The 27810-nt window shown below is 42.4% G+C and overlaps 1 protein-coding gene across 1 annotated transcript; it reads right to left on the minus strand.

The window, feature by feature from the left end:
* LOC120413503 (E3 ubiquitin-protein ligase MARCHF6) lies at positions 1-27256 on the minus strand. Its single transcript, XM_039574359.2, has 6 exons — positions 26716-27256; positions 21356-22142; positions 20418-21290; positions 7394-7588; positions 5958-7331; positions 1-233 (listed from the first exon to the last, which is right to left on the minus strand). The coding sequence occupies exons 2-5, from the start codon at positions 22097-22099 to the stop codon at positions 6117-6119; spliced, it is 3027 nt and encodes a 1008-aa protein (XP_039430293.1). The 5' UTR covers positions 22100-22142; positions 26716-27256; the 3' UTR covers positions 1-233; positions 5958-6116.
* Positions 27257-27810: the final 554 nt, after the last annotated feature.

Below are 27810 nucleotides of genomic sequence, written 5' to 3' on the forward strand. Positions count from 1 at the left end.
TTTAGCTGATTTGATTTGCCTTTTTTCATCTTCTTGTTTTATTTTTGTTTGTTTTCTTTCTTTTTGCTTCACGCGAAAAGATACGTTTCCCACGTTAAAATTACGGTAGAAAATAAACTAAAGATACAACAAACACAAAAAATTCCTTTTGGATGCGCAACTGCTTTTACTGCATGCATTCGGTTCGTGAGACTGGGCTGTTGCTGCTGCTGCTGCTCCGTTGGTTGTAATATCTATGAAAGAAGCAGACAATATTTTTAAAAATTCGAATTTTTAAGAAAAATTTATTAAAATTCAAAAGTAAATCGGTTTTTGATCGCTATTTTTATAAAATGGAATATTAAAGTCGAAAACAATTAAGTTATTTCAAAATAATTTCGATTTAACATCTAAACATTATTTTTGATCAATTAACGATACCAAAAAAAAAAATCCACGGTGAACAATCGGGTAATCGGGATCACATTCACAGAATCTACAGGGATGGAAGGATACGTGGACATACCGTACCAAACGACGAGTCACTGCGTTAATTGTTTTGGTAGCACCTTTAGGTTTTGCGCTGGAGTCAATGTTACCGAATAAGTTTTTTTAGACGACCGAAGAAATCCAGAGTTTTTTTTGAAAAGGTCCTATAAGCTATTGTCTTTCATATGTTGATAGGACCTAATAAAAAATAGTCGAGAAATGGAGTGAAAGACGAAGATTTTTTAGATCATATCCCGCACGTTCCCGGTGAGTCTGTTCCAACTTGGAAATTTCCTTATTGAATCATGTGCACAATTTTCAATGAGCAATACTGATATTTAGGATAACCATTATAACCACAAAATACATAGCACTTTTGAAATTACAAACTGGAGCGTTTGGTACGGTATGTCCACGCATCCTTCCTCCCATGTAGACTCTGTGAAATGTGATCCGATCACAGAACCCTTTCTGCGGTGAACATTACGCAGTAGGGCTGGCCACTTTAATTTTTGTAATACTTGTTCGGTTGATCTCGGATGTACTGCAATTATCAATAATGACATGCAAAGTGCCAGGTGCGTAATCTTATCTAAGACTTTTTGCTTTCATCCTCTATGTTAGATTATATCCTTTGGGAAGTCGCGTGTTTTAGCATTTCTTACAAGTGTCCTTACAAACTGTGTACAAAGTACACGTACGCGACTGCCGGTGGGATATTAAAGTAAACATACTTTTCCAGTCATTTGGCTCGGATTTAGTACAGATCTTCATTATATTTTTCATGAATTATTAGAATTTCATTAAGTTTTGATTTGACTTACGTCAACCTAGATTCATTAAAACCCTATTGCCATTTTTGAATCCTCTTCAATTCAATAATAAAGAGATGTCATTTGTCGAAAAAAAAACTCCACTAATTTTTAAAAAATAACTCAATTTTTTTTTTAACTATTCAAAACATTTTTTTTTTGCAATGATGGGAAAATGATTTTCTGGATAATTAAAGGGTTTAGGCCAGTTTAGATTTTTAAAATAATTTTTGGGTTCAAAAGGGTTGACCCATTGCAAAAATATGTTTAAGCTTTAATCTTTAATTGCAAGGAAAACTGAGAGGAAAAAACGACCTTATGAAATAAAATAATAACTGTTATTATTTTGAAGAAAACTAAAGTTTTCCTCTAAAAAATGTTTTTATAAAAAAAAATCATAAAAAATACACTTGGCACATTTATTTCTTTTCCTGCTAATTAGCATTAGCATTAGCATTTGGAGGACGCCCCACCACCGGAAGGCTCCACAACGCTTATCCCACTGTTTGGTGTGGTTGTGTTAGACCCTCATCCGGAACAATAATCCAACACGGGAGATACCATGTCTTCATCTTTTGATGAGTGTGTAATACAGCCCAGGGCATAAGGGGGTCCACGCCGGGTCCAAGCTATCCTCGGGAAAATGAAGGAATGTTAGTAAACACCTATCTAAAGTGCGCAGGGACCCCTACGTCACCTTAGTGGTATAGATGTTTGTAGGGAGGTTTTGGACTCAATGTTAGTAGGAGAGGTAGAACCCTAGGATATACCCCGAAAGGTATTGCGGGCGAGTCAAGTAGATTTAATTTTTTGATTATTAAACTTATACAGATGATTGTACGGTATAAAAGATGCATGATTTATATATATTCGATTTAAAGCCACGGCAGATACAACGCGACGAAGCCGTGCATGATTAAATTGTCTGTAGTAATACTAAACCAACCATTTCCTCAGGTAAAAACAATGCCGATTAAACACAGTTTTAACATGTCTGCTGTTAAACTCAAGCTATTGACTGTAAGAGTAAAGCGAAGTTTATATATTTTTCTATAAATTATTGTGTGTTTAAGCGAAATTCGAGGTTAAAAATGATTTAACGCATAATTAGAATCTTTAATTTAAACTCTTACGCAATGCGGAGTGAACATCAAATATTTATTTATTCATTTGTTTTATTTAAATGCGAGAGTTAGAATTTAAATTAAAACGACCGATTCAAAAAGCATTTAATTAGTTAGCATTTAATTATTTTTTGCGTAATGGGATTAATCAGCATATTTATATAAAAAAAAAGAAATCGAATTGATCGTTCAAATCCTAAAGTTTAACCGACGCGTAAAAAACTGTACTAATAAAAAGAAAATATTTGTAATTTACGTTATCCTGAAAGAAAATGCATAGAAATTATAGTTCGTGGCCCACTATCCACTCTCATTCAAACACGCATTTGCACACACACAACATAGAACGAGCTCACCAAATTTGAGGGATCCTCTTGCGTCGATGTTTGTTGGCTTTGATCAATGAAGCGATTAATTTTCAAAGACTCTTGAGCTGGCATTTCTTCTCTGTTTCATTTTTCAACACTTTTTCATGTCTCACTTTCCCCTCTCAAAAAGAATACAATTTGTTTAATTTCCTCGTCATTTTCTTTAAGTTAAAAACAAAAACTATTTCCACTTGTCTGTGGCAATCATCGCATCACACACACAGCTTCACCCCATGACATTCCTTTCAGCAACACACCTCGATCAGACGTCATTCCAGGGGCACTATCACAACCGTTCTCTCTTGCTTCCTCTTTCTGCTCTTCGTCCCCACAGAACCACTCGGAGAATCGCCGACTCTTCCCAACACCACAACTCTATAGACACATATATATATACAAATTTGTTCTTGTTCTCCCGCTCTTCTCTTCCAAAGCGCTCTCTCAAATCTTTTTTTCAAAACTCGCCCGCTCTTCTTCTCTTCTAAATCACTCTCACGCTCTTTTTCTCGCCTTGCCGTTCGATTCTTTCCACGACGCGCCCGCCATCTTGAACAATTGCGTGGTTTTCACAAAATTACAACATTTTGCAGCTGTATTTTCACTATCTCTTCCTAAATAAAAAAAAACTCAGCCCCGTTCACAGATCACCTGCTTTTACTCAGCCCCCAGAAACTAGGCAGAAATCCGGCCAAGGGGGTAAAACCGCCGTGGACCGCGTTGCATGAAGAATTCGTGATTCCTCGAGAAAAAAAATTACAACTTCTCTAATAAAGATGCACTTTCACACTTTTCACACCAGAAAAAAATGCTCCTTTTTCACAACACATTTTCACCCTTAAAAATCAACATAAAACCGAAAAAGAACTGCAAAAACCACCTTATTTCTTTTCCTTTTCCTTTTCCTGCTAATTTGCTTTAAAAGCCAAGCTAAATGTTGTTCCAATTAGCATTGGAACTAAATATCATAATAGCTCTTTATTTTTCATTTATTGATTTTGTAAATTTCTGCTCTGAATCGGGGTTATGAAAGCTTTTGTTTTTTTAGTATCAAAATAAATAATTTCAGTTTTTTATGTTTACCTATTTAGTTAATAATAATATTTTTTGTGCATTTAATCAACAGTTTTTGATATTTTTTCCGGCTTCTTGTTTGAGGTTCTGGTTCTGTCAACTTAGTTTTGAAAGAGTGAAAAAAAAAACACGTCCGTAGGGTGGATTTAGTCAAAAAAGACTTATTGTGCTCAAACGATCGATTACTTGAAATTCATAACAAGTATTTTCGCTCCAAAAATGGTATGATTACTACTTAAGTGATCATTACTTTTGACAGGGTTGTCAGGGACAGGGAAATGTCTTTCAAATACCTGGCTTAATATTAATATTAATCATTTTCTTACAAAAACCACCTTTCCGGACTTGGGTCAAAGTCGTTTTTTAGCATAACTTTTTAAGTGCATTACTAGAGTTCACAATTTTTAATACGGACTTATGGGACCCCATGACGGATCCAATGAGACCAAAACGGTCAAAATCGGTTCAGCCAGTGCCGAGAAAATCGAGTGACAATTTTTCGGTGCATACATTCTCATTCCCAGACTGACATTTGCTCAGTATTTGAGTCAATATGTTTACGTGAAGGTGGGTCTAGAGAGTCTTATTAAAAAAACCGTATTCCGAGTGATTTTATAGCCTTTCTTCAGTAAGGCGAGGAAGGCAAAACGCTAAAAAACTTAACTTCGCTTTTCTTAAAGACAATGATTTTGACAGATTCTCAGACTGGATTTCATCATGTATAAATATTAGAGGTGGGCAAAACCGCTCTTTTTCAGGAGCCGCTCATTTTCGTTCTCTCATTAAAAAGAGCCGCTCTTTTGAACGGCTCTTTCGCTCTTTTTCAAATTATGGATGAAAAGGATATTTTTTTTTAATATGGTGTGATTTTTGAAACTTATTTGCTTTTAATTTTAAAATTGCGTTTATTTCTGCCAAAATTGAACTAATGCTGATATTTTAATTAAAGAAAAAAATCTGTTAATTCTTTTTTATATTCTGATTTTATCGATAAAGTCTATAAACTTATTCGAGCAAGAGGATTTTTTTTCCAAAATCTGTAAGCTATTTAATAATTTTTTGGTAATAATTTACAAGTTAGGCAATTTGAAATGCTCAAATTTGTATTTGGGTATACTTTTAATGTACGATCAGTACACTGAAAAGTTACTTCATTTTGTTTCCCTTTGGAATTTCAAAAAAGTAGAAAACTGAAAATATGAGCATGAAAACTATCAAGTGGTTTTCGAATATTTACATCAATTCTATTGAGAGTCTTTTAATATATATTGATGAGAATGTTGCTATTGGAAATATATGACGATTCTGCTCTGAAAATGTCGGTAAACTCTTTAACCTGCCGTTTTTTGGTGTACTTGAAAAAATACACCAAGGGACAATGCTGGGATAATTTTTTTATTTGCTTTGAAATATTTGAAATTGTATTTTAAATTCTCAAAAATAAATTAAACACTACAATTTGTTGGAAATTCAAAAAAATATATTTATAACATGTTAAAAAATTATTCCATCTTGAAACGGTTCTTTAAAATGACCGGAGTTCAAAAAAGAACCGCGGTTCTTTTTTTGTGAGCCATGGTTCGTTCGCTCTTTTTAATGAACCGGCTCTTTGAGCGGCTCGCTCTTTTTTTGCCCACCTCTAATAAATATGATCACGTGTCCAGTAGGATGACAAGAAAAAAAATAAAATTTTTGAAAATCGTAAGAGAGACCTCCTGGCTCGATTCTTTAGGTAAAAATAAGTAACTGTGAAAATTGTGAGCGAAATTGATTAAGGGTTAAGGGCCGCTTTGTATCGTTGAAGTTTGTATGGAAAAATTAAAAATAAATGTATGGGGGAAAAGCAAAAATTTTAAAATTCCGCCAAAAGGTGCCATTAAGTGTGTCGGATCATTGTCAAGTGTGAGATTCTTTTGTAAAAAAATATGACAAACAACTTTGTCCAAGACCGCAAAACGATCCGAGTTAACCCTGAGGAGTTATTTACGATTTAAAGAAGATGTTTAAACAAAAAATATTTATTTTTGCCTAAGGAATCGAATCAGAGGGTATTCCTGATGTGTTTTTTTATTGTCACCCTAGTGTCCAGTCACCCAACAAGTAGCAAAACTCACCTTCTACAGTCCCAGCAGGTGCCACACGCGAATTTCGCTTGGAAATTCAAGGGGTATCGTCCACGATTGCGGCGTCCCGCGCTGTGATTGTTTTACATGTGTGTCTATTTGGTAGTGTCCTCTCTCTCTATCTCTCTTCCATCAACCCGCCCGCCCTGATTACTGTACAACTTGGGCTGCGGCACCTTCGGCGGCTTGTTGTGCTGCGGCTGCCGCTGCTGCTGCTGCTGCCGCCGCGGCCGCTTCCGTGCGTTTCTTGCGCTGGTGGTCGTAGTTGACGAGCCGCTGACCGACCAGATACTTGTCGTTCTTGATCGCCACGTACAGCTTGCGGAACTGCCGGATCTGGAGCACGATGATCGCGATGATGAACGCGATAAGCAGAAAGAAGGGATAGATTTGGCGCGCGATCAGGATTCGCGTCACCTGGTTGGTGAAGAAGATCGGTAGGATGGAGTGGGCGAGGGCGTACGGGATGGCCAGGGCCAGGCCGAAGCAGGTGATGACGGGGGCGCCCAGCTCCCGGATGATGAACTTGAGGTTCATGTCGCGGAGTCCGTCGCGGTACGCTTGCTCGATGGCACGCCGCAGCGTCCAGTCGGGGCCCATGAGGGTGAGGGCGGTTGCGATCTTGGTGTAGAGAACGCCCAGCGCCCAGTCCTGCCAGAGGAAGAGTACGGGGGTTTGTTCGAGGGGGACACGGAGCGGGACTACGACTACTAGTTCTAGAAGTAAGCCAAACATGAGCGGAATCACGCCGAGCATGAGCACGAACATGATGACGGCCATGGCGTACGAAGCTCCGACGGAGATCCAGTGCCGGACACGTTCCATCACGACGGCACGACCCTGCGGGAAGAGATTGACCGCTAGGGCGATACCTCGCGAGATGATCCAACAGAGGTACGTTCCCATGGCGGCCGTGTACAGCTCGTGTGGTCGCGGCGGAGTTTCCGTCCCAGTTGCCACGGCATTCGGCGGCGGAGTGATGTGCTGTCCCATTGACCACAGGGCCATTCCATATCTCCCGATCCACACCGGAACGGTCAACGTGATGAGCGATCCAATCACCAAGCTTACGCACATCAACAGCAACAGACCAGCAAGTCTCACCGCAAACAGCGGTGGCCGATCGTACGGTTGGAACCCAACCGGGACGTCCCTCTGCATGATCGCTTGATGTGCCGCGGCCAACCCAGCACCCAAGTCCGGCTGCGCCCGTGGCGGCACCTCGTCCTCATTCGGACGCGGTTCCGTCCCCAGCAGGTAGCTCTTGATGCCCAGCACCTTCGCCACCACGTTGCACCAAATCCGGACGAGTCCCTTCAGCCAGATCCGGGTGTGCGACTGCTCGAAGAATCCTGGCAGGATGATCTACGGACAAAAAACAAAGAATTTACTAACTTTTATCTAACGTTTAAATTATGTAGACTCACCTGAAGCAGCAGCAGCTGCAGGCTCAGCTCGTTGACCTCCGAGTCGCCGGACAGCGTGTACGGCAGGAAGGTGGGCCAGCCCGACTTGAGGATCTGGATGGGGGCCCACAGCATCAGCAGGACGGCCGAGCCGAAGATGATGGCGGACGCTACGAGGCGGCGGGCGTGCCGCAGGATGGACAGGTGGATCATTTCCTGGAAATTGAAAAAGAAAGGTTGGGTTATTTTGGCGGGAGGAAGGAGTTTCTTTTTCGGTTCGAAACGACAAAAGTAATTTTGCAAGGAGGTATTTGTGTCGAACTGTAGGGGGTGTTCTCGGCGCCGAACTTTATGTTTTCTTTTGGTTGACCTACCGCATCCGGTGCGTCCAGAATAGTCTGCAAAGATATGTGCACGGTGCCAGTTGAAAGTAATTTTGAAGTTGTTGAAATCGCTTTTCTATGAGTTGTAATTTTAAGTCAAAGTGCTGATATGACATTACAGGCACGATGGAATTAGATGCTGTTCCCTTATATCTGCTTTATATTTATAGGGTGAACTTGTGAGAAATTCAGTAATCTTTTCGAACAAAATATCTTGCTACTCCGTTATTGACCAGGACCTCCAAAAATTGCTCCATGGACCACAGATGAAAAGTAGGAACCAATCATCATCACTTCGCAACTTTCAAACGCCCCTATCATGCTGATCAATCACGGCGCCGGCCACGACCAGTGGTAAGATCACGGGGAAGTGGATAGGAATGTTAGTCCGATACTTGCACAGTAGAGTATCACGTGATGTTGAGGTATTAGTAAGATGGGTATGAGGTTAGGATTCACTATAATAGATGGTTCGAACATGTGTAGTGTGACCAACAAAATAACAGAGTGACCACTCAAATCCCATTTTCAAATTCCCGACTGTTCCAGAACCTCAAAAAATATTTCATTTTAAAAACTCTTTATAAAAAGTCAATATAAAGCATTGGACAAAATTCGCAATTCGCAATTCGCAATTTTCAGTGTAAGAACGGGCCTTGACCGATCTTATGCACCAGGTTCCCGACGAACACGCACTGCCCTTACACCTACATCTTACCCTTGCTCTGAGTCAGTACGAGCAACACGCTAGAACACGCTTTGAGTGTTCGTGCCAGGCATGCACACCTTCTTTTCCGGTTACGCATTTTAACTCGGCCGGGGGTGGTACATTACGTAGGGTTTGATGTAAGTATAAGCGCCTAACCATTTAAAGTGTGCCTATCAACTTTCATTGAAGCAAAAACTGTCATATTTTTAGTTTGAATTCAAAAACTAATTGTTATTTTACTGTGTATTGTTTTCTCCTGAAATCTTTACTAGTGTTGAGTCGTGTTTATGTGTTGCAATTTCTTTTATCGCGGTGTTTTGTTACAATTTTCGGTCCTAAGCATGTTATAAAAGTTTACCAAATGTACAATAGTAATATTTGTGTTAATCCTTTAACCATTCCATAAATTGAGTAAGGGTTGAGCCCTCACTTGTTTGAAAAAAGGGTGAAGATTGAAAACAATAGACAGTAAAAGAGAATATATTTTATAAAAATCAAGAATCAATAGTAAGAGAATGATGAGCGTATTTTAAAGAATAAAAATGAGAAGCTGGATGTATTAGATGTAAAATTAGACAATAGATAATAAATAGAGATACAAAACAAGCTTAGATTATAGTAATGATAATTTATAGGACAGAAAAAGAATTATTCAAATAAATAAATTCGCAATAAAATCAAAAAAGATTAGGATAAATAGACTTGATATTACTAGTACATTAAGGAAAAGTATATTTTTAAGGAAAAACAAAACAAAGTTTGTTACAGCAGTATCAATTGGTAAAAAAGAGTGGAAAAGCTTTGAGAGATAAGAGAATCAGAAGTTAGTTAAATAAAAATCAAATGATGGATATTAAACAGAAGAATCAGTGAAGAATTGAGAATCAGTAGAGCAAAATAAAAATAGGAGATAGGTGGTAGCTGAGAATGAAGAGAAACCCCGTTGTGCGATGTTTCAGGTACATCCACAGCAGTTGACTCAACATACTGCGAATCAAAACAATACCGTCTACAATCACAAATTACTTCCCTTTCCCACATTGTCGCGCCCCTTTCTTTTAGCCGTCTCGACTCTGACCCGCGGTGGTCAAAGGTTTACGATCCGTTTCCACAGGCCACCAGCTAGGTCATCATGAAAACCAAGCCAACGTGGAGGTAAGAAAATAGGACACTCGCAAGGAACCAGAGCTATACTGTTCTGATCAAGATAATTCGGATGATCTAACAGAACTACGGATGTAGTTAGTTACGCTCCTTCCAGGATGTTCCTTACGTGGACGTCAACCGAAGAGCACGCAACAAGGTCAATGCCATTGCATGCTCTTAGGTATCAATCCTTGGCCTGCAATATAAATAAACCATTGGACAAAATAAAAAAAAAATCAATCAGTAAAAAACTTAAATTCAAATAATAAATTCTGAAAACCTTCAACCTTTCTTCAAAAGTAAAAGCATTGTTTTTAGTAAAAAAATAAATCATCAGATTTTGAAAAATATCCGAAAGCGAAACAATACCTATGATTTCAATTTTTATTTTTAAAATAACAAAACATCAAGTTTTTTTTTTAAACTTCGATTCAACTGGCAGTGAAAATGATGATGAAAAAAATTTAAATTCTCTTATGTTTATATTTTTTGTCAAATCTTTACATATCTTTTCACTTGATTAAAGTTATTATTCTTTCAAAGAATTTAAAAATATCTATGAATTCGCTTGAAGGATGTTTTACGAAGTATCCTTTAAAATTTTATAAATTTTGCCAGCATTTAAATGTTCAATGTTCCATGAAAAATTCAGTTTGACCACACTTCATATTAAACCACTTATTTCATATGAAAGTTTCTATAAAAAAAAGTTCTCTCAACTTATTTGTTATAACTCAAACAAATTCTTATTATAATACATTATAAGATTTCTTATCAAGCGAAGTCTTTTTAAACTTTTTACAAATTTTGAATTTTGAGAGCAAAAGCGGAAAAAGATGTAAAACTTCAGGATAACATTATTTCCATGAATTCATTACTATGCTGACCATATCTAAAAGACAATTTTTTTATTTAACTTTTTACCAGCCTTTTTTACAATTTCAAGATTTTGAAATATTTTTAAAGCGTAAAACAGTTTTTTTTTTCATTCAGAACAAAAAACGTTTGTATTATTTTCGAAATTTATTAGCATTTTTAACGTCTTATGTCTTAAAACGCCTTTTCATTCTCATATAGATTGTGTTTGGGTAGAACCAACGCAGTGTGTAGAATTTGACTTAAACCCCTTAATCGTGTACAGTCCACTTCCCAACACAACATCACACACACACTGACACAGCAAAAGGCCCAGTAAATGTCACTTCCCCCAAAAACTTCCGTTAGGAGAGATCATTCTCGAACAAGCCAAATAAAGAGAAACACGTATTTTAGAGTTCGTCGCGACTTTTCATTTATTTCGTTTCGACCGCAAACATTTATGGTCCTTCGCGAACCGAATAAGTAGAACCGTGCGATTCCCGATGGAAGCAATCACCGCGAAACGGAATTCTCTCTACGAGAAAGTGAAACGCGAACTCGATACCGCGAAACGAGTGAAGACGCAAAACCCCTCACTCTCTGAGGTCCGGGAGCGTCTGATGCGCCTCGAGGCGCTGGGAAACAGCTTCTTCGACGTCCAGGACCAGTTCGAAGATGCAACCCTACCGACCACACTGGAAAACCTAGCCTCGGTCTTCGACTACCGGAAGGAGTTTGAAGATCGGTACTACGAAGCGAAGGCGATCTACGCTGCCCTCGACGAAGGTTCCGTCGCCAGCGATCGATCGTTCGCTGAGCCGGCGAACAACCTGAAAACTGCGGTAGCGGCGCTGTTGGAAACGCAACGAGCGCTCCTGTCCAACCAAGCGGCCCACGCAGCCCAGCTGAACCAGATTCAGCAGGGAAACCCACCTCCAGCAGGACAACCAGCACAAGCACAACCGGATCCCTTCATCAACGTCCGGCTTCCTCCAATCAACATCCCGAAGTACGCGGGAGTCCGGAAAGAATGGCTTTCGTTCAAGGACCTGTTCGTCAGCACCATCCACAGCAAGGAGTCGCTGCGGCCGTCGCAGAAGCTGCAGTACTTGAAGTCGCTGCTGGAGGGCGACGCAGCATCCCAAATCAGCTCATTCGGCATCTCGGATGACAACTACCCGCTGGCGTGGGACAAGCTGCTGAGGAAGTACGACCAGAAGAAGTACACCGTGTTCGCGCTGGTGAAGGAGTTCCTGGATCAACCTGTCGTGTCAGACGCAACCGCTGGCAACCTCCAGAAGCTGGTCACGACCTCGGACGAGGTAGTTCGGCAGCTCGACGTCTTGGGCGAGCAGTACCAGTCGCGGGACCCCTGGCTGATCCAGCTGCTCTTGGAGAAGATTGACGAGGAGACGCAGGCGCTCTGGGCGCAAAAACTCGTCACCTTGGAGAACCCGAGCCTCACGGACTTCCTGAAGTTCCTTGAGGACCGGTGCGACGCCATCGAAACCTGCTCATCATTCACACGAAAGTGCACTTTGAGTGGAGCGGGGGCGAAGAAGGAGATACGAAAGCAGCCGGCCAAGCCAGCTGAGAAGAAGGTGCAGAGCTACGTCACAACACCGCAATCCTGCCCAAAGTGTTCCAAAGAGCACTTGCTGTTCCTGTGCGAAGCGTTCAAGGCGTCCAGCGTCGCCGACCGTCGGGAGTTGGTGCAGAAGTCCAGACTTTGCTTCAACTGCCTGAGGACGTCGCACACGGCAAAAACCTGTTCCTCGAAGCACACCTGCAAGACTGATGGATGCAACCAGCGTCATCATACGCTCCTCTGTCAACACGGCGGCAAACAGGCAGCTACCGCAGGGCTTCCGGGTCAACAGATAGCAGCGATGCCGGTCCAGCAACCGGCCATGGAAGCTCAACCCACGGTTCCGAGTTTCAAGGCGGAGGTCACCAGTGATCCAGCTGTCAAGATCACCGTTCTACCCACTGCGCTCGTCAAGCTGCGCGGTAAGAATGGTGTCTTCCACACTGCTAGGGCGATGATAGACTCGTGCTCTGGCGCGTCGCTGATAAGCGAGGCCTGCATGACGCGACTCGGGATCAGCCGGAGCAACGCGCGGTTCCCAGTAACCGGAGTTGCCGGGACACAAGCAGGAACCACCCGGGGAATGGCGCTGCTGGAGATTGCACCCCGTTTCAGCGACGAAGTGGTGATGAAGACGCAGGCGTACGTGCTTGAAGTGTTGGCTCCCCCCACACCGTGCCAAAGCTTCAAGCCCAAGCAATTGGAACTACTCCGGGGGCTCCAGCTAGCCGATCCGGAGTACTACAAAGCGGGACCGGTAGACGTCATCCTAGGCGCCGAGCTGTTCCTGCCGATTCTACAAGCGGGCCAGGTTACAGACGAGGACGGTCTACCCGTGGCCCAGAAGTCATCGCTCGGCTGGCTCGTCGCCGGCAAGTTCGGTGGTGAAACAATGCTGCAAACAAATCTGGTGTCCTTCACGGTGCAGCTAGATGTCAACATCGACCAGACGCTGCGCAAGTTTTGGGAAACCGAGGAAGTGCCTGCGGCCAAGGTACTCACCGCCGACGAGAAGCGCGCTGTTGACATCTTCAACACGACCACCAGGCGCAACGACGAGGGCCGATTCGTGGTTCGGCTCCCCTTCGACGACTCCAAGCCGGCATTGGGCGACTCGCTCTGTGCGGCACTCAGAAGGCTGCATGCGATGGAGCGGAAGTTCCTCTCGAATCCGCCGTTCAAGCAAGCCTACCGCAACTTCATGTCCGAGTACCAGCAACTGGGACACATGGAGCTCATCCCGCAATCCGAAGTCGACAAGCACCCCAGCGAGTGCTTCTATTTGCCTCACCACGCAGTCCAGAAGGAGGACAGTACAACAACGAAGTTGCGTGTCGTCTTCGATGGCTCGTGCAGAACCAGTTCTGGCGTGTCGTTGAACGACCGGTTGCTGATTGGTCCAAACAACAACGAAGACCTGTACGACGTCTACTGCCGCTTCCGCACCTACCCCGTGGTCTTCGTGAGCGACATCGAGAAGATGTACAGGCAAGTACGGGTGGACAAGCAGGACACGGACTTCCAGCGGATCGTCTGGCGCGATGATCCCGACCAACCGGTGCAGCACTACCGTCTGACGACGGTGACGTACGGCACTTCAAGCGCAGCCTACTTAGCGACCGAGTCTCTCCGACAAGCGGCCCGAGACAACGCTGAGAAGCACCCCGTAGCAGCTGACAGGATCCTCAAAGGGTTCTACGTGGACGACCTGATGTCCGGCGCCGACACAGTCGAAGAAGCTCAAGAGCTAGCTGGCCAGATTACAACCATCCTGGGCGAAGCTGGATTCGTCCTCCGAAAGTGGTCCTCCAACGCACCCGAGCTGCTGGAGAACATCGCAGACAGCCGACAGGGACCAGTCCCTGTTGAGTTCACGAACGTGACAGCGTCGGTCAAGGCACTTGGGATTCACTGGTCTCCAACTAGTGACTGGTTCGAGTTCAAGGTCAACCTGGACATCAACAGCCCGAACACGAAGCGTCAACTCCTCTCCGACGCATCCAGGCTATTCGACCCGTTCGGATGGCTCGCTCCAGTGATCGTCAAGATCAAAATCATCTTCCAACTGCTGTGGCTGTACGACTTGCTGTGGGACGACCCGCTGCCACCCCTTCCCGAAGCAGATTGGAACACCATCAAGCAAACGCTTCACCTGCTGGAGCGGATTCGCGTGCCCCGCCGAATTCCAGCCTTCAACGGCAAGTTGCAGCTGCTCGGATTCTCGGACGCCTCGGAGTCGGCGTACTCTGCGGTTGTCTACGGTCGGTCTGCGGACCGCAACGGGAAAATCCACATCGTGCTGATTTGCGCTAAAACCAAGGTTGCGCCAATTCAGCAGATCTGCGTCCCAAAGCTTGAACTCAACGGTTCCTGGCTGCTGGCCGCCCTGATGAAGCGAGTCTCCCTCGCTTTGTGCCATCTCGAGCTGCAACACTTTGCCTTCACGGACTCGGCAATCGTACTGGAATGGTTGTCGGCGCACCCCCGCAAGTGGAAGACTTTCGTCGCCAATCGAACGTCAGCGATCCTGGACTTCCTGCCCAGGAGCATGTGGCACCATGTGTCATCGAAGGACAACCCGGCCGACTGTGCGTCGCGAGGGATCTCGCCGCTCGAGCTGCTCAACCATCCGCTGTGGTGGGACTCCCCCTACTGGGCCCACAGCGAGCAGTCGTTCTTGGAACACTGCGCAGCACCAGCACCGAAGGCACCACCCCTCGAAGAACGACAGATTCGCACATTTTGTTTGGAGATTGGCTCCCCGCGTAGCAACTTCACACTGGAGCGCTACCTTCTCGATCGATTCTCCTCGCTACGCCGCTGCACTCGGACGCTGGCGACGATCCGACGGTTCCTGTTCAACCTGGCACGACCGAAGGTGGAGCGCTTAACCGGACCGCTGACACCGGCGGAACTCAAGGTAGCTGGTCTACAACTCGTACGACTAGCACAACACGAAGCATTTGCGAAGGAGATTGCCTGCCTGCGCAAATCGACCGAGGTTTCCAACAAGAGCAAGCTGCGTCCGCTCTTTCCGTTCATCGACCGGGACGGAACGCTTCGTGTCGGTGGAAGGCTGCAGAACGCCGACATCCCCTACGACATGAGACACCCGCCCATTCTGCCGCAGCAGCACCGACTGACAACACTTGTCATTCAAGACCTTCACCTGGACAACCTACACGCAGGGCCTACCTTGGTGATCTCAACCCTCAACCAGCGCTTTTGGGTGATAGGATGCCAGACGGTCGTGCGACAGCAACTGCAAAAGTGCGTCCGCTGCTGCCGAATGAAAGCTAGAACCGCTCAGCAGCTGATGGGAAGTCTTCCGGCGGTGCGAACAACGCCGGCCAGAGCATTCGTCCACGTCGGAGTCGACTACGCAGGACCAATCCTCGTCAAGAGTGGCAACCCAAGGAAACCACACGTGACAAAGGGCTACATCGCAGTGTTCGTATGTCTCTGTACGAAAGCTGTGCACTTGGAAGTCGCCGGCGACCTGTCCACGAAGGCCTTCTTCGGTGCACTCAAACGGTTCATCGCCAGGAGAGGACTGTGCTCCGAGATATGGTCCGACAATGGGACGAACTTCGTCGGAGCGGATCGGCAGATGCAGGAGTTTTTCGAAACCGACGAGTTCAAGCAACAAGCCGCCCACTTCGCTGCCAACATTGGGATCAAGTGGACCTTCATTCCGCCTTCTGCACCCCACATGGGAGGATTGTGGGAAGCTGCGGTCAAGAGTGCGAAAACCCACCTGCGCAAGGTCCTGGGAAACGAGTCGGCCACCTACGAAGAGCTCTACACCATCCTGACGCAAATCGAGGCCTGCCTCAACTCGCGTCCGCTTTGCGCCATCTCCAACTCTCCCGATAGCTGCGAGGCCCTCACCCCCGGACACTTCATCATCCAGCAGCCGATGAACCTCCTGCCGGAACCCAGCGTTTCGGACGTACCGCGCAACCGACTGGACAACTGGCAGCTCGTCCAGCAGAAGGTGGAAGAAATCTGGACTCGTTGGCGCAACGAGTACGTGACGTCGCTGCAACCGCGCAGCAAGTGGCAATCGGAGATCGACAACCTGCAGGTCAACCGCTTGGTGCTGGTCAAGAACGAGAACACCCCGCCGGCCCAGTGGGAGTTGGCCAGAGTAGTTGCGACACATCCGGATCGCAATGGCATCGTGCGGACCGTCACGCTGCGCAGAGGAACAACGGAGTACCAGAGACCGATCCAGAAGTTGGTTCCACTACCGACTGATTGAGGCTACTGCCTCAAGGTGGGGAGGATGTTTGGGTAGAACCAACGCAGTGTGTAGAATTTGACTTAAACCCCTTAATCGTGTACAGTCCACTTCCCAACACAACATCACACACACACTGACACAGCAAAAGGCCCAGTAAATGTCACTTCCCCCAAAAACTTCCGTTAGGAGAGATCATTCTCGAACAAGCCAAATAAAGAGAAACACGTATTTTAGAGTTCGTCGCGACTTTTCATTTATTTCGTTTCGACAGCAAACAGATTGAAACAAGTAAAGGAACCCAAAATTTAATGTTCGGTGCTAAAGACGAAATGAGTGAAATTAATTTCAAAGGTGTACACAATATTTTAAAATTATTCAAGAGTTTGAAAATATTTTTCAAACAGGTATGCTTGGGATTCCCGACTTTTCCCGATTTTTTAACGCAAAATAACCCAAATTCCCGATTTTTTTTCCCGATTTTCCCGATTTCCCGACTTGCCACTTATTGGAAGAAATTTTTAAAATACTAGACTGTGGAAAGATAGAATGTTAACCGGCTGCAGTTGTATTTATCGAACGCGTGCCAACCGAGCATTAGTGCTATAGGAAGGACTTATTAGTATGTTTTTACTAAATATACAATTTTTGATAACGCAAGCTTGTTTCAAATTTGAAATTGAAAGAACACCGGAACAAACATGAAACAACGCACGTGATGAAATTTCAAATTTTAATTTTAATTTCATCAATGCGAGCAAGAAAAAAAATTGAGCCGAAAAAACACGATCGGATCCGCAAGCAACCGCGCGAACCCACTGCCCCCTATCGACTCCGAACAGCGATACAAAGGCATGAAAATGAAAATAAAAAAAAACTGCGCGTCCCCACTGCCAGCGCACTCGGAAAATAGCAACTTTTTCAAATATCGAAAAAGTGTAATTTTTTTGAAATCTGCCCATAACTTGAAAACGGTGCAAAAATCAAAAGAGTTGTAAAGTTCCTTCCGATTGCAAACTATTTTTACTTTTACCTAGCTCGCTCCCAATTTGGATGGCTAGAAAATAATTTCACTCTATTTTTTTTGAAACAAAAATCAATGCTTTGACAATTCTACGCGTTCCACAACCCAAAAAAAGTCAAAGCAGTAATGTCTTGACATAGGGGAAGGTGAGGCAAGACGACCATACGGGGCAAGTAATTTTTACAATTTTTTTTTTTTGAAATTAAATATGTCTTTATTGAACTTTCTTATAATAATTACATTTCATTTACATTCTAAGTGGTATGGCTACATGCTCTTCATCTCTGTTATATTTTTCGTTTTCTTATAAACTGTTCACATTCATTTATTTACTTCAAATTGTTTTACATTTTTGCATTAAATCGAATACATTTGGGTAAAAAAGAAAAAAAAATCGCTTTAACAACTAATCCTAACTTAAAACTAAAAAAGTAAATTCATTGAAATATTCAAAATCATTAGAACGAGTAAACTACGAACTGTATTTTAAGATAAATCCTCCAAGCGTTCTTACTTGTTCCGCACGAGTTTTGCAACCACGCAGTGTTGTTGTCATCTCGATGAAAATGTTCAAAAGTTCTTGTGGTGAAAACAGGTCACTACTGCCTTCATCCGTTGATGCTGGTTGGTTTTCCTTCGTTTGCTGACTGAAACCAGGAGGTGTTGTATTCTCTGCAATTTTTTGCCGCTGATTCAACGGCAATGGCTGCAGATTTGGAACCACTCGAACAGATCCTGCTCCAGGTGACGCCAAAGCAGGAAAATCCACGTCCGTGAAAGTTGGTGGTGTTTTGCGACGATTTGGTTGGTGCCTCGTCGTCGCTTGCTGCCGAATTTTTACAAACTCAGCACGTTTTGGGCAGCTTCGATTCTTGGTAGAATGGTCGCCACCGCAATTGAAGCATTTGGCTTCAATGTTCTCGTTGATTGTTTCGCAAGCTTGAGTTTTGTGCTCACCTACACAGGTTGCACAACGACTCTTGATGAAACAGTTCCTTCCACCATGTCAAAACTGCAAGCAGTTCGAACATTGCGTCACGTCACGGTGCACTGGACGATAACGTTCCCAAGTCACGATGATGTTGAAAATTGCCCGAACTGCTTTCAGCTCAGACGGCGTTGTCGATCCTCTCTCGAGATGAACCAGGTACAGTTGATCACGATACTTGATGTCCTTGTTGTGTCTCGTCATCTTGAAGACTTCGATCACGTTCAACTTAAGAGTTTTGAGCTCTTCTTTCAGCACACTCACATCCATGTCGTACAGGCCTCGGAGGACCTGTTTCATGGGGCGTTTACCTGGATCGTCATGGCTGTAGTATTCAATCTTGGTGTTGTTCAGGAAATCCCGAACGTAGTTGTAATCCTTTCTGGTAGGTAGCAGAATTTTGAGTCCATCAGCACACAAGCGAATAGAAGCTCGTAAAGCACCAGATTTGATAAACCCGGTCAGCCACTTTCGCACCGAATCCGATCCCATTTTCACAAAAATGGGTGGCAACTTTTCCCGTCGTTCAAATTCTTCCTTCTCGCTCACGTCCACAGGGAGGGTAGCGAACTGGTTTCCAGACGAATTTTGAGCGTCCTTGCTCAAACTGCCTGGCTTTGCAGGTAGCGCTTCGGCATTCTTTAGCTTTTTCAAATCTGCCGATCCTGCTGGTGAGGACCGCCTCTTATTCTTGCCGTGAGGCATTTTTGCACTTTTTAAGCACTTTTTTGGTTTGTGAGGGACGCACGTCTGACTCGCTTCTCTGCTGATCGCAGACTCTTTTACAATTTTGATTGTTTCCAGTATGAGAAATTGTTGCTAGCAATGCAATTAGCTGATTCTACTACCACATAGCCGCCAAAACGACGTAAACGCCACGGGCATAAGATATTATATTTGGATATTTGGAAAGTACAAAATAAGGCTTAGGGTTCGTTTTAAGGCTCATTTTATCAAAATGCTGTTTTTCTTAGATCAGTAGTGTCCCTACCAATGACTTGCACCTATTATAAAGTATGATTTAACTTTTGGTTATTTTTGTTGAGAGCTTTTAAAAAATCTTGTTCAGGTGGGGCAAGTGTACCATATGGATTTTTAGTATGGAAAAAAATACGAATTGCTGCAACAACATATTTTATTGGGAAATAAATACATAAAAATACTTAAAAACTGATAAAACATTGTTTAAAAAAAATTGTCCATACAAAATATAGTGTATTAAGTATTATTATTTTTTCGTAAAAACGATCAAATTTTTAGTTAAATATTATTATTTAATCTAAAATAAAAGAAACGTTTCAAATACATTCTAATCTGATGTATCTAAGTGATAACAGTTCAATTGTTAGCAAATTAACATATTTTTCATGCATTGTTCCTCTTGCCCCACTAATTGAGTAGAAATTACGGAAAATAAAAAAAAATCAATTTTTTACATTAAAAACAGGATTTTTTTTTTAAAACTTGTTCTATCAAAGTCTTAGTCATGACTTGGAATAAGATGATTATAATAAAATCCGACAGATTTTTAACTTTTGAATGGGTTATAACGAGCATTTCCTTAGCTTGTTACACTTGCCCCACTTTCCCCTAACTGGAATTGCTTTGAATAATTGAGTTGATACCAGTTTGGTTCATATAAAAAAGGTAGTTTTACTAAGAAAAAAAAAACTAATAAATTTAGATACTTAAGTTATCATTTGTGTTCGGGAAGTGCAATTTTTGTGGAAAAGTTTATAAATCCGAGGGATTCTAAGTACAAAAAGTTCACGTCGGCGATTGACACTATTTTTAAACTATGTATTTTAGATATCCAGGTTTTTAAGCGAAGGTGGCGTTCGAATGGTGAACGCCCGAAATGTCAAAAAATGTGGCTGTCATGCCATGGCACACTTGTTCCGTAATGTTGGTACCACTGCGTGATTTTGACATTTCGGGCGTTCACCATTCGAACGCCATCTTCGCTTAAAAACCTCGATACAGTTTGGCCGTTGTTGAAAGTTTGATTAAAAACTGCTGATTTGTCTGTATCCAAGTTTTTCGGAGTGGCACCCCAGTACCTTCGAGTAAGACGTTATTCAAAGTCAAAAGCATAATATCTCTCACCTGAATGGGGCTAAAGTCCGGATCGTTCAAATTCCGCAAAAACCAGAGCACCCCCGGCCGCAGCACCTCCCGCAGCAGCACGATAAACGACGCAAAGTAGTACACGTACACCATGCCGAACATCCAGTGAATAAACAGCGACGTCCCGGGGGCCGCCTTGAAGCTCGCTTTCCGGTCCTTGAGCGAGGCGTCGAACATGGGCAGCGAGCAAATGTCCAACCACCAACCGCAAACCAACGGAAGCACGCCGATTTCAACCACCGAAAGAAGCGAAACTTTGACCACGATGTAGCACAGGCCGAGAATTCGTCGCTGACGGCGACATCTCAGGAATCGGGCGATGGCGTGCAGCTTGATGAGCGTGATTCCGATGACGCAATATCCCAGCAGGGTGGTCAGCAGTCCGTGGAAGTGGAGGAGCGGTTTGCCGGGACTGATGATGCCGAGCAGTTGCACGAGCCAGTTTCCGATCGAGTACGGACAGAACGCAAAGATGAAGATGAACAGCGTGTTGAGGGACACGACCCAGAACACGTGCTCCAGAAATACCATCGATCCGTCCAGCCCGAGCAGGCGCTCCCAGGTCAGCTCCTCGGCGGCCCGTTCCCACTCCATCGGGTTCCAGTTGGCTTCGTCGGCGGCGGCCGCCTCGGCGGGTTCGTTCACGGCTTCCGGCTCGGGAGCGTCCCCGGCGTCGTCGGCGTCCTGCGGCGGCGGCGGTGGTCGCTCCGGATCGATACGGGCGTCGCGAAGATACGCGTCCATCCGGGCGGCCTCTTCTTGGGGGCCTCTCCGGGGGAATATTAGCGGTGGCTGTTCCGGTTCGGCGGGTTCCGGGACGGGCTCGGGTGCGGCCGCAGCTGGTGCAGCTTCCTGAAAGGCAATGCATGCTCATCGATAAGTTGTTACAACGTAACGAAGGGGTAATGGAGACTCACCCGATTCTGCACCAAATTGTTGTCCACAAAGTTGTTGTTGTTATTGTTATTATGCTCCTCGTCATTGTTGTTGTTATTATTGTTGTTGTTGTCATCGTCTTGTGCTCCACCGGCCAGGGCCGCGTTTTGTCCGTTGTCACCACCGTTCCCATTAGGGTCCACTTGCGCGGCAACCGGTGCGGCAGCCGCCGCTACCGGAACCGCAACCGGAGGATCGTCCCGTTCCAACCAATCCGGCCCTCCACCGTGTATAATCTGCTCCCGCAGCCAAACCAGCCCAACAAACGTAAACAGCGTACACATGGCCACGAAGCAGCCCCGGAACACGTCGATCGCGATATTTTCCGTCGAGAAGATATCGATCGGCAACGTCAGCAGCATGTCGATCGAGCCCGAGAACAAAAACCGGTACGTTCGGTACGCGGTCAGCGGAACCACGCCCAACCACGCGACCGCCACCATGCTGTAGTGAATCCAGTACTTGACCGCCGTCCCCACCGAACTCAGCAAGCCCCCGGCTACGTACCGCAGCGGAAGCACACGCGGCATGTCCGGGGCGTAGATCGGCGTAAAGGAGAACCGGTGGCCGCACAGCTCGCAGTACTCCTTCCGCGAGTAGCGCATCCATTGCATCAGGCAGTCCTGGTGGATCCACTTGATGCTGCCCGTGCAGATGCACGGATGGAAGAGCGGTCGGTCCGATTGGGCCTCGCAGCGGCACACCCGGCAGATGTCGCCCTCCATCGTGGGCGCGATTACACTTGCTCGGAAATCGCCTTTTCAACACCTGTAAAATTAGAAAAGAATTATTTAGACAATCGTTGTTTCGTTTTCTCATTGCTTTTTTGTTAATTTTGTTTAAAGATAAACTCCGTATTTTCAGAAAGCTATTTAAAAAGTATTTCCAAAGTGGCAGAAAATGAATGTCTGGCAACCCTATTTAAAGACATGAGCATTAAAATAATTTGTACAGATTTTTCGCAATTCGCAATTCGCAATTTTCAGTGTAAGAACGGGCCTTGACCGATCTTATGCACCAGGTTCCCGACGAACACGCACTGCCCTTACACCTACATCTTACCCTTGCTCTGAGTCAGTACGAGCAACACGCTAGAACACGCTTTGAGTGTTCGTGCCAGGCATGCACACCTTCTTTTCCGGTTACGCATTTTAACTCGGCCGGGGGTGGTACATTACGTAGGGTTTGATGTAAGTATAAGCGCCTAACCATTTAAAGTGTGCCTATCAACTTTCATTGAAGCAAAAACTGTCATATTTTTAGTTTGAATTCAAAAACTAATTGTTATTTTACTGTGTATTGTTTTCTCCTGAAATCTTTACTAGTGTTGAGTCGTGTTTATGTGTTGCAATTTCTTTTATCGCGGTGTTTTGTTACAATTTTCGGTCCTAAGCATGTTATAAAAGTTTACCAAATGTACAATAGTAATATTTGTGTTAATCCTTTAACCATTCCATAAATTGAGTAAGGGTTGAGCCCTCACTTGTTTGAAAAAAGGGTGAAGATTGAAAACAATAGACAGTAAAAGAGAATATATTTTATAAAAATCAAGAATCAATAGTAAGAGAATGATGAGCGTATTTTAAAGAATAAAAATGAGAAGCTGGATGTATTAGATGTAAAATTAGACAATAGATAATAAATAGAGATACAAAACAAGCTTAGATTATAGTAATGATAATTTATAGGACAGATAAAGAATTATTCAAATAAATAAATTCGCAATAAAATCAAAAAAGATTAGGATAAATAGACTTGATATTACTAGTACATTAAGGAAAAGTATATTTTTAAGGAAAAACCAAAGTTTGTTACAGCAGTATCAATTGGTAAAAAAGAGTGGAAAAGCTTTGAGAGATAAGAGAATCAAAAGTTAGTAAAATCAAAATCAAATGATTAATATAGAAGAATGAATGAAGAAGTGAGAATCAGTAGAGCAAAATAAAAATAGGAGATAGGTGGTAGCTGAGAATGAAAAGAAGAGAAACCCCGTTGTGCGATGCTTCAGGTACATCCACAGCAGTTGACTCAACATACTGCGAATCGAAACAATACCGTCTACAATCACAAATTACTTCCCTTTCCCACATTGTCGCGCCCCTTTCTTTTAGCCGTCTCGACTCTGACCCGCGGTGGTCAAAGGTTTACGATCCGTTTCCACAGGCCACCAGCTAGGTCATCATGAAAACCAAGCCAACGTGGAGGTAAGTAAATAGGACACTCGCAAGGAACCAGAGCTATACTGTTCTGATCAAGATAATTTGGATGATCTAACAGAACTACGGATGTAGTTAGTTACGCTCCTTCCAGGATGTTCCTTACGTGGACGTCAACCGAAGAGCACGCAACAAGATCAGTGCCATTGCATGCTCTTAAGTATCAATCCTTGGCCTGCAAAAAAAAAAAAAATAATAATTTGTACAGATTTTTAAAACAATATTGATTATTAGAATGTCCAAAGCCAACATATTGTAAACAGTTTGAAACTGTTTCTTGGGGGAAAAAATAAAACATTAAAATACTCAAAAATTCTAAATTCAGCAATCAAAATGTGAAAATTCTAAAATTCAAAAACTCAAGTTCAAATATTCAAGAAATCAAAAGTTTAAAATTTTTGAAAATCAAAATTAAAAAAAAAATTCAAAATTCTGAAATCTTAAATTTTTCATTATAGAATTCTTAAGTTCTTATAATTTAAAACTCCAAAAATCTAAAATTTTAAAATTCCTGAATTTTTACTTTCTTAAAAATACTTCAGTTCACAAATTCTAAAAATTTCCAAAATTCTTAAATTTCAAATTTCGTAGATTAAAAAAAATTCAGGGATTAAAAAAATAAGTTTGAAGAATGTTTGGAATAGTTTTTAGGTCAGAGCAAGGGTCAGAGACCCAAATATTAAGAAAAATAAAAAAAATCTTGATTCGATTATCCGAAATTTTGACAAGGACTTCGGAAAATCAAGTTTATAGGTTCATAATTTATATTATTGTTCAAATTAATTTATTCATTTATTTATTACTTTGATATTTGGAATTTTTGAATCGTAGATTTTTTTTTGAGAGTTAATTTGTTTCAATTTTCAAATTGTTAGGTAACTGATTTTATTTTAATTTTTAAGTTTTGAATTTCTTAGTTTTGGAATTTGGGATTTTTTAAATCCTGAATTTAATTATGCAATCTTCAAATTTTGAATTTCTTTGAATTTTTGAACTAATAAATTATTGAACTGAGCAATTTTTAAATTATAACCCAGACTCGATTATCTGAAGGCCTTCAGATAACCGAAACTTCGGATAATCGAGTCACGAAAAAACTTTTTTTTCCGTTGTCTTATTTTGGATTGTTGAGCTTGAGTAGACCCCTAAACTACGCTAAAGTGATTTAGAATTTTTAATTTCAAGATGGCGGCCAAAATGGCGGTGATGAAATATTGAAAATGCATTTTATCATTATCAGGCAATCAACTATTCAAATTTTACTGAAATGTGTTCGCAGAACTCGAATTTGATGGCTTCGGAGTCTGGACTGTATTGAACTTTAAGGATTTCAGAATTATAAAATTCTTTAATTTGTAAATTAGATTTTTTTTTTGTATTTATAAATATTAGAATTTTGAAGTTTCTCAATTACAAAATTTTCGGATTTTATTATTTTTACATTTTAATTTTTTTATAAATTTTAATATATCAATATTTCATTGTTTTTGAACATTCCTAGAGTTTTTTTTTAATAGGTCCTATAAACATATGAAAGACAATAGTATATTGGACCTTTAAAAAAACTCTAGATTTGCGTTTTTTTATTTTTATTTTTCGCAGATTCAACCTAGGCTAAAAGCAACATCCGTCCTTTTATTTTTCGGCATTTCAAGATTCTGCGTATTGAGATATTATTACAGCACTTGTTTGGTAACTAAGCTAAGGACGTAGCCCACTTACCGAATGCTACTGGGCAAACTGGGCTGAGCGAAAAAAACGAGAAATAAGTCGATGCATTATATTTTTTTTGTTAAATAAAATAAAAGTGACACAGATATTTCCAGCCTTCGAATATGACATAAAATTTCATGAAAACATAAAAAAAATATTCGGTGATATTTATATTTGCATCCACTGACCCCTCGATAATTTTGTTTTGTTATTGTTTTTTGACGTTTGTCTGTTTTTTAACTGGGATGCAGCCTAGTTAACGAGCGTCCAGTCAAAAAGCAGCCCGGTTGAACAACACCCAGTTACCGAACAAGTACTGTACTGCCCATGTTCGCATAAATGTCCCATATGCAAAAACAGCAAGCTGAGAAAAACGCATTTGAAGTTTGTCCCATACATAAGGCTACGTGTTAAGTTTTCACGAAAAAACTGGATTTCTTCCTGATTTCTAGAACAAAGTACTGGATGTTATAGGCTCTTTAGAAAGAGCACACGATTTTGAATCAAACTGCACCAATAACTCAAAAGTGATGAAAATGCATATGGGACATTTATGCGATTATGGGCAGTAAAGCCCTATGTAAATTTAAAACGATAAAAAACCATTTCTAATCACTTTTTTTTATTTTAATGCAAAAAAAATATTGACAAGACAACATTTTTTCGATTGATAAACTATGGTCCCCTTGGAACGAGCTGTCAAAGAGGACCTTTTCTGCCAAGAAGGACCATGAAGTTAATTTTTCAAAATTCAATTAAAAATCCATTACATATAGTAAATACCAGAATATTTAAACGTTTGTAGTTTTCGATTTTATTAGTTGCATTAAAACATATCTTGAGCTTTTTTGAATAGATTATACAAACATATGAAACACAATAGCTTATAGGCCTTTAAAAAAATTCCAGATATGAGCAATTCATTCCGAATTCCGGAATGTATTTTATTTTTCATTTGGATCAAACTTTTGGGGGACTTCCCAATGACCAAACAAGCCATTTTGTGTCATTGGTTGACCCATACAAGTATTCCTACAATTTTGGCTGGTTTCCATACAAAAATGGTACTTAAATATTCTAAAATCTGTATCATTTGAAGGAATTTTCCAATCGATTTGGTGTCTTCCGCAATGTTGTAGGTATTGATGAGGACTGTTAAGAATAAAATAGGTACACGAAATTATTTCTGGTCGGTTTGAAAATTAACAATTTGTTTTCACAATTTTTTTTTCTTATTTTTGATTTTTTTTTATTTTTGTAGGCAAAAAACGCAACTTTTGAGCTGTAAGGAAGTACGGCCAAAAGTGTTGCTACCAAGCAATGAAGTTTTTTTTTTAAGCGAAAACCTTTACAATTAGCACAAAAAAAAAGTTCAAGTTTTCCCTAGCAAAAACACTCCACACTCAGCTTACCTGAAGTTGTTGTTTTCCACCTTTCTGTGGTGTTTACACGGCCATCATCGGTCCCCGGACGGGTTCAACCGGAAGTGCCATTGCTAAGCCTTGCTGATTTCCGACCTAGCCAGCCAGCCAAAACCGGATCAAACTACAAACGCACACTCTCCCACTCGAAACTAGTTTTTTATCCTTCAGAAATTTGTCCTCTTCAGCAGAAGCAGCTCACTTGAATAACACACCAAATCAAATCACTTTGGCCTCGGTCCCCGCTGTCGCCCAACCTCCTCCTTCACGTCCCAGTACTGCTGCCTATGTGATGTTCCAGAAAGAGCCCTCGGAGCAGTGGAAAAGTTCCGACCGTCTTCCACAGCCAAGCACCGCTTGAAACTGAGCAATTCCACCGCTAGCAGGTCCGCACACGTTTGGCGATCGTTTTTTCGATTGCTGGAACCACCTGCGAACACCGGAAGGTCAGCTAATTCCGAGATTTAGCACGACGACAAATCTTAGAGAAAAATTTCACCTGTCGAAATTTTACGCTTCTTCTTTGGCTTGCTTTTGCGCGAGGTAGTTGTGTTCTTCGCCTGTCAACTTTTGACGTTTGGTGATCATGGAGCGCGGTGTAATCGGACAGTGGGTGAAAAAGGCGAGACCTCTGGTCAACATTATTGTTATTTTGTTTGAATAAATTTGTTGAATTTATTTTGTTTCGATTTATGCCGATATTCTTTGGAGTGAGCGGGATACAGTGAATGTTCACATTTCTGGACTTTTTTTGTTGTAAGGTCCTATAAACAAATGCAAACATTGAGTGTATGCCCGAGGTGTATCCCCTTCACACCTTATGTCAATGTCCATCGGAGTAAGCGGGATACACACAATGTTTAAATTTCGTCGCTGTCGTGCTAACTTGTCGTACGTGCATTTTGGGCCAAATTGAGTAAAGAACGCTATTTTGTGTAGCCTCACCTTTTGACCTTCACAGATCCCCAAAATTCGATTTCAATTCTGAGATATTCAATAACACCCGAAAAAACTTTTTTTGTCACTTTTCATATTACTGCGGGCGTCAATAATTAGAGTTCACGCGCGGTGATACGACCGCAAGAT

The sequence above is a fragment of the Culex pipiens genome, chromosome 3, assembly GCF_016801865.2.
Source record: "Culex pipiens pallens isolate TS chromosome 3, TS_CPP_V2, whole genome shotgun sequence".
NCBI lineage: Eukaryota > Metazoa > Arthropoda > Insecta > Diptera > Culicidae > Culex > Culex pipiens.

Coding starts and splice junctions, on each gene's coding strand:
- LOC120413503 (XM_039574359.2), bottom strand. CDS start 22,099: ATGGAGGGCGACATCTGCCGGGTGTGCCGCTGCGAGGCCCAATCGGAC. Junction 7,589..20,417: donor CGGACTTTAGCCCCATTCAG/GTGAGAGATATT, acceptor TTCAATTTCCAG/GAAATGATCCACCTGTCCAT. Junction 7,332..7,393: donor TGCAGCTGCTGCTGCTTCAG/GTGAGTCTACAT, acceptor TTTTGTCCGTAG/ATCATCCTGCCAGGATTCTT.